General features: G+C 62.0%; 1 protein-coding gene across 1 annotated transcript in view; it reads right to left on the minus strand.

Moving 5' to 3' along the window:
- Positions 1–7,488, minus strand: part of ZC3H3 (zinc finger CCCH-type containing 3) — a gene marked incomplete at its 5' end in the record, with an annotated part of 47,421 nt that overhangs the window by 2,886 nt on the left and 37,047 nt on the right. Inside the window, 2 exons of the mRNA XM_014538685.1 lie at positions 445–631; positions 5,938–6,069. Of these exons, the coding sequence (XP_014394171.1) occupies positions 445–631; positions 5,938–6,069 (319 nt within the window). The remainder of the gene's footprint in view (positions 1–444; positions 632–5,937; positions 6,070–7,488) is intronic.

A 7,488-nucleotide genomic window follows, 5' to 3' on the forward strand; every position in this document is an offset into this window, starting at 1 on the left:
TGTGAAGGGCGGCCGCTCCGCAGGGCAGGTCTGGAGGCCCCGGCCAACCACCTGGAGATCCCCTCCCAGCGGCCAGGCTCCCAGCGGCCCCCTCCTGGCCCCCCAGCCACTAGGCATCACCATCCAGGTGCCAGGCCAGCCTGAGCCTGCCCTCCTCTTCCACAAGGCTCCTTCCCACCCTCGGGCGGGTGAGCCACAGGCCCCACCTCAGCAGGCCCTCCCCTGGGAGTGGGAGTAATGGCTGAGGACCCCCACCTCCTCCCTGGGGTAGGGGCAGGGCAGGGGCAGGGGCTGGCAGCACCACACTAGCTGGTTGGGGCCAGGGATGCCCTTGGCTCTGTCCAGCTTGGAGGCCACTTAGGGCTGAGGTTTCTTTTAGGATCTGAAGCCAAAAGAGCTGGGTGGGATGTGGGGCTGCCCAGGGGCCCTGAATGTCCCCCCCTCACCTGGGCCCATGGCCAGTGGAGGCCCTGCTCCTGGGAGGCACGTTGCTGGGCTCCGGGGCTGGGGGTGCAGATGCCTGGCGGCCGGGGCGCTTCTGGTTGCGGTGGAGCAGCTGGCACTGGGCGCCCCGGGGGCAGGAGCCCCTGCGGGAGAAGTCGGGGCACAGCAGGGTGTGCTTCTTCTTGCACTGGGGGAAGAGGGCACAGCTGGTGAGGCCTCGTGGGGCGGCAGCCTTCCTGCTCGGCTGGAGCCCAGGCTCCCTGTGCGCTGGCCGGGGCTCCAGCTGCAATCTCTACAGCATGTGCCCTGAGCAACCCGTATGGCGAGGGCAGCGCCCTGCTGGAACTGAGGGCCTGGGGGTCCTGCCAAGCTGGGTGGGGGTGCCCGGGGTGTGAACCCCTCCTCCTGACCACAGCTGCCCGTCCTGGAGGAAGAGGGTGGGGTGAGGAATGGGGTGAGTGGGACTTGGGCCTTGAGGCCTGGGAGGACCTCACTGGGAGGGGTTCAGGCTTCAAGCCCAGGGGTGCGGCCGGTCACCCCAGGCCACTGCCACCAGATCCACCACACCTGTCAGGGTGGCTAATTATACCCTCGAGGGGCAGGCGCTCCGGGCACAGCTTCAGCCCCTGCCGTGGGCCCCCCTCCAGCCGAGGGGGTCCTTTCTCCCCCTCTCCCTGCAGCTGGCTCCGTGGGCAGGGCAGGGGCGAGGGCAGATGCTGCGAGCCTGGGCACCCCAACTGCCCCTCACGTGGTGGCAGCAGGCAGCCGGGGACCCCCAGAGACGAACCTGGAGGAGAGCCACTGCCAAGCCCACTGAGCCCACCCAGAACCGAGTTCAGACCCGCCAGCGCCGGAGCGGCTGCGTGCTCGGGGGCAGCCACACACCGAGAATGCGTGGCCGTGGCCAGGGACACCGCCCTCCAGCGGACCTCCCTCCTGCCCTCGTCCACGCTCTGAGGAGGTCTGGGCACTGGCCCACTCTTGTCCCCACCTGGCCCCACGGCCACAGGGACCAGAAGCCGCCATACTGGGGTGCGAGCCAGGGGGCCCTGCATGGACAAACCTCTAGCAAAACAGACAAAGAAGAGAAAAGTCATACGTTTCCAGTAAGGAGTGGACATGGGATAATTGTCTCTGCAGACACGGGGTAACTAGGGACACTTCCACTCTCCTACACACGGGCCCTGACAGCTTCGTGAAGTGGACCAACTGCGCGCACAGCCACCAGGCCTGATGCAAGAAGAAACAGAGCCGACTAGACCTGTGGGCGGCAAGGAGGCTGGGTCAGCATCTACCTCTGAGCAAGAAAGGCCCAACCAGATGGCTTCCCGGGGAATCTCCTGAACATGGAAAGGTTAGACACCCCCCCCCCCCCCCCAATTCTTCCAAAACTCTGGAGAGTCCGAGGAAAGCCTGCCAACCTGAATGGCCCAAGCAATCTGCGAAGCTCGACTTGTCACCTCGATACCAATACCAGACCCAGATGCTGCAGGAAAAGGAACGACGGTTCATACTCCTTGTGCACAGATGCAAAATCCTCCACGAGATGCCAGAGGACGGGTTCAGCACACGTTAAAAGGATTATGTATCATGACCAGGTCGGAATCATTCCCAGAATGCAAGGATGGTCCAACACCCAAACAGCCATCCCTGTGACGGACTGACCCTGACAAAGGGAAGGGGAAGCACAAGGCTCGTCTCAATTAAGCAAAACAACGGACAGGATTCAACGCCTCCTTATGATAAAAACACCACACAAACTAGACTCTAGAAAGGGAGCACCCTGCACAGGACAGGCCTTCGAACAGCCCGCAGCTCAGCCAGCTCAGGGTGCAGGCTGGCAGCGGTCCCCTAGGATGCGGAAGCGGACAAGGGCGCCCCCTTCTGCCACTTTTATTCAACGCAGTACTGGAAGTTCTGGCAGAGCAATGAGGCAAAAATAGATGAAAAAAACAGCAGGCATCCAGATAAAAAGGAAAGAAAATGATCTGTTAGCAGAGAAGAAGCCACAGAGTAACTGTTAGGTCAGTAAATACATTCAGCCACGTTCCAGGATATAAAATCAACAATTACATCCTTATACCCTTGCGGTGAACAATGTAAAAAGGAAGCTTCAAAACTCTCACTTATGATACTTAGAAATAAGCTTAAACAAGGCAGCAAAAGACTTGCACACTGAAAGCTACAGGACACGGCTGAGAGGAATGAAAGGCGCCGCCTCGTGTGTGGACGGGAAGCCCGACCACTGCAGATGCTCCCAGAGGGAACCACAGACTCAGGGCAGTCCCGACAAAATCCCAAAGGCCTAGGCCAGTGATGGCGAACCTGTGACACGCGTGTCAGAGGTGACACACGAACTCATTTTTTTGGTTGATTTTTCTTTGTTAAATGGCATTTAAATATATAAAATAAATATCAAAAATATAAGTCTTTGTTTTACTATGGTTGCAAAGATCAAAAAATTTCTATATGTGACACGGCACCAGAGTGAAGTTAGGGTTTTTCAAAATGCTGACACACCGAGCTCAAAAGGTTCGCCATCACTGGTCTAGGAAAACTCACCCCAAACGGCCACAGGGAACCTCGAGGGTCCCTGAGGAGGCAAAGCAATCTTGGGAAAGACCGGTATCTGAAGGACTGCTGCTCCTGATTTCTAAACTTATTCTAAAGCTGCAGTGACAGGGACAGACAGAGACCAACGGGACAGCACAGACCCCGGGAACAAGCCCTCCCACGAACGTCAACGGACCCCGACAAGGGCGCCACCGTCGGTGGAAAGAACCGTCTTTTCGCGAATGGTGCTGGGACAACGGGACCCCCACAGGCAGAGAAATGAGGTGGCCCCTCTAACACCACAGACAAAGATGAACTCGAAATGGGCCAAAGACCCCAACACCCCATAGGGCAGGACGGGGAGCGGCATGGCGCTGAATTTACAAAACTGCATCTGCGGACACCCGGGGCGAGGGGGGCGGCAGGAGCCACAGGAGAGTGACAGCACAGCTCACTGAGCCGGAGAAAGGATTCGCAGGTCACTCTCTGGTAGGGACTGGTTTCTAGAATATGTTCATTTCCGTTCAAAAAGGCAAAGGACACGAGGACACCCCAGTGACCAGTGAGCACCTGCAGGAACGTCAGCACCGCCGGTCGCCGGGGAAATGCAAACCCCCCTCACGCGAGCCTCCTCAGATGCGACTGTAAAAGGGGGGCAGCGGCCCCGTGAGGGAGGGGGGAGCCGCCGCACACGCTGCCGGAGGCCGCAGCACAGTCGCGCAGGAAAGCCGCGGCGGGTCCTCACACGCTAAGAGTAGACTCACCCGCCGGCCCCTCAGCTTCACTGTGGGGCGTCTGCCCCGAGAACAACACCCACGTCCACCCAGAGACTCGGCACCAACGTGCACAGCAGGATGGTGAAACAGCCGGGCCAGGAGGCAAGGAGCACTGCTCAGCCGTCGAAGGAATGTAGTCCTGCGACCACAACACTATGACCCCCAAACACGCTAAACCAGAGAAGCCATGACCTGCCCGGAACAGACAATTCGGAGAGGAGGCGGGCGGCTGCGCGATGCTGCACAGCCTTGCACGTGGACTAGACTAGACCTTGGGGCGTGCGCCTGCCCTGGGTGAGCAGGAAGGTACGCAAACCGCCCTCTTTACACAGAGCAGCGGTTTTGTGACCCTGGGCGCCCGGATCGGAGGGAAGGATGGGCAGTTCGCACGCGGTGTGGGGAAGGGCCCATGTGTGAGAACACCTGGCCCCAGCGGGTGGACCGCGAGCAGCGGACACGGCCTTCCCTTCCCCCGGCGCCTGCGCAGAGGCTGCCGCCCCCCACGTGGTGGGCTCTGCCACATCCCCGTTTCACAGAAAAGAAAAGGGGCCCGAGTGGCAGGCGTGGGGCCAGCCTGGGGCCGGCGGCAGAAGATGAGGGCCGTGGCCTTGGTGGGACAGATCCTAGAACAGACCACAGGGTGGAAAACGGAAGAACGGTGCCCCCCAAACCAGGAAGAGTTCAGCTGAAAGGCAAAGCTACCAGGTGGTGGCCGACGGGGACGCTGCTTCGATCGGAAGGCAGCGAACCAACGCCAGCCAGAGGACACAGCGTCTGTGAGGCAGCAGGGGGGACGCCTCACTGCTGGGAGCCCCCAGGCAGCATGAGCAACAGGAAGTCCAGGGAGGGCAGGAGTGCGGGCAGGCAGGCTGGCGGCAGTGGCAGTGTGACCTCGAGGTTCTGTGCAGAGGGGGCCACGGGATAATCCACATGCACGGATCTGTCCCCACCTGCACTGGGAAGCAGGGAACACCTGACGCCCAGACCGAGGGCTTGAAACACAAGGAAAGGAGCCAGGCCCCAGGAGGAGGAGCGGCCAGTGCAGGGCTGGAGGGTGCAGGGCTGGAGGGTGTAGGGCTGGAGGCTGTAGGGCTGGAGGGTGCAGGGCTGGAGGCTGTAGGGCTGGAGGGTGCAGGGCTGGAGGGTGCAGGGCTGGAGGGTGCAGGGCTGGAAGGCAGGGCTGGAGGGTGCAGGGCTGCAGCGGGAGAGCCAGGTGAGCCTGCAGCACCTGCAGTGCCTCAAATGCAAGGCGAGGCCATATGCCCCTAAAGTGGACAGGGACAGGGAGGGATGTAACCTGCAGAGTCCACACTGATGGAAACCGGACTGAGCTCAACCTGAGCCAGCACCACCAGAAACCACGGATGGGACGACGGCTTCGCACACAGAGGACAAACACAGCAGCTGTGAAACTAGCAGGTGGAGCGGCTTCCGGAGTCTCCCCCGCCACATGCGCACACACACGCACACACACGCACACGCACGAAGCCAAAGGCTGACACCACACGGAGTGACGCGGGTCAGCAGGCCCCGTGGCCGGGGAGCCCCAGCCCAGAGGCCAGTGCAGCCTGAATTACTCACAAGAAAAGGGATGCACCCCTTTAACAAGCCCTGGCTCCAGGAAGCAGGGTTAACAATTCCACTCGATCCAGTGGAATATTACCAACTCTCTGGGGCCATTCGGCTGGCACTCCAGGCGGGAGGTGCCCACTCAGCACTTCTCATATTATTTAGAGAATCGAGTTAACCCTCCCGGGCCCGGCTCGCGCCCGCGCGGCCGGCTCAGCGCTTTCCCATCTATAATTACGAGCCGCTATCCATCATGTGGGCCGCGCAGCGCCCACACCGAAAGGGGCTCAGTAAGCACTTCCTCCAGGAGCAGCAGAACTTAAACACAGCTCTGATCTTCCTTTAAACTGGAAGATTTTACAATAACCATCCACCGCCCGACCCCGCACCGGGCGTCCCTCAGGTGACCCGTCCACTCCGCCAGGCCCATCTCGGCCTGGTGGCAGGAAGGGGTCAGCCCTGCCCAGTGCCTCCGCTTCCCTCAGAGCCCGGCCAGACTGCAGGCCCCGGGCGCCATGCACCAGCGGCGGGGCAGGGGAGCAGCTGCCTGTTGGGGCGCCAGGGACTGAGGGGACAGGAAGGGGGAGGGGCTCACCTTGGCGCCCAGCGGGCAGTAGCCTTTGAGGAAGTCGGTGCAGACCTCCGCCTTCCGAGACACGTAGACGTGGCTGTAGGGGCAGTCGCTGTTGCTGCAGATCCCCTTCAGGAAGTAGGAGCACACGGGCATCTGTGGGGGGGGAGGGGCGGCAGTGAGGGCGAGGCCAGCAGCTCCTGCACCTGTCAGGCGTCGGCACCCCACTTCTCAGGTAAACACCCCGACTCGAGGGTCCTGCCACGTGCTCCACAGCCAGGAATGCGCCGCCCAGACTGTGGCTGGAGGCCTCACAAGGTCCTGCCCCAGGAGGAGGGGCCACAGCACCGGCCACAGCAGGGCCAGCAGGAGCCAGGCACCTCCTTGGACAGGAGCCGGGCAGGCCCTGCCAGGGGCTCAGGACCGAGATGGGGCCTCCGAGCGGCCCCAGCCAGGACCTGCCTGTCCCAGGCTGTGGGCCGCACGGGGGCAGGCTTTCCAGTGACCTGAGGAGTGGACGCCTCAGTGTCCCGGGCTGGAGACCTGGCCCTTCCTGGGTAAGGGTGGGCGGAGGGCTCAGCGGGCAGGGAGCTGCCGGAGCAGCCCCGGTCTGTGGAGGCCTGGCAGGGGCCCGGCAGCACCCTGGCCTGTGGCAGGTGGCCCAGCCGGGACAGGAAGATGCACGGCCCCCTCCTTCCCACTGGGAAACAGGCCCGAGCGCCAGCGGAGTCTCTGACCCCACCCTGACCTTCGCAGCTGCCACTTTTCCAGCGACTCCTCTCTGGGACCTCAGCCGCCCGCTGTCCTGCGGGAGCCACACAGGGCCCCGCGGGCCTCCCCCTCCGGGTACTCTGCGGGCGGGGCAGCGCCCCCAGTCGGTCCCCCTGGCTCCCCACTGGCACTTTTCTGGGGAGGAGGGAGGGGGGCTGAGGAGGGAGAGCAGAGAAACAAAGGCGGTTTTTTGTTTCTAATTGTCTTTTAACTGCAGCACAGAGCAGAGAGGGGCCGGTTGGGGGGGGCTGCAGACAATCCCCTTAATGTGGCTTTTGATCTAGAGCCCAAATTAGCTCTAATAAAAAGGATAATGAAGCCAGCTCCACGCCAGGCGGAGCTCCGCCTCGCTGTCAGCACGGCCGTTATCCAGAGGAGACGGCCTTCTCGTTTCAATTAACCTTGTTTGCACCCACGGCGTCCACACAAATAACAGCAACATTAACGCAGATGCCGCGGCCACGCAGACAGCCCGGGCGCGCGGCTTTGGAGCCAGGAGCTAATGAACCCGAAACTCGACGTGAGTCTCCAAATCGCTCGCCAGAGCTTGGAGCTCCATTAGGGAAAACGCTGATTCTCCCCAAGCTCCTCAAGGGGAAAAGCTGTTGCCGCAGCAGCATTGCCCGCTGCCCGCCCCCCTCCCCCGTCGACCCCTTCCTGGGCTCCCCGGCCAGCACTGGCCCGGCCTGAACTCCTGTACCCACTGGGACCACACGCCACCCTGGCTCTGCCCCTTGGGGAGCCTGCAGATGGGGTCCACTCACCTCAACCCACGGGGTAGGGGCCTGGAACCAGAGGCCCTCT

The sequence above is a fragment of the Myotis brandtii genome, unplaced genomic scaffold, assembly GCF_000412655.1.
Source record: "Myotis brandtii unplaced genomic scaffold, ASM41265v1 scaffold1956, whole genome shotgun sequence".
Taxonomy (NCBI): Eukaryota; Metazoa; Chordata; class Mammalia; order Chiroptera; family Vespertilionidae; genus Myotis; species Myotis brandtii.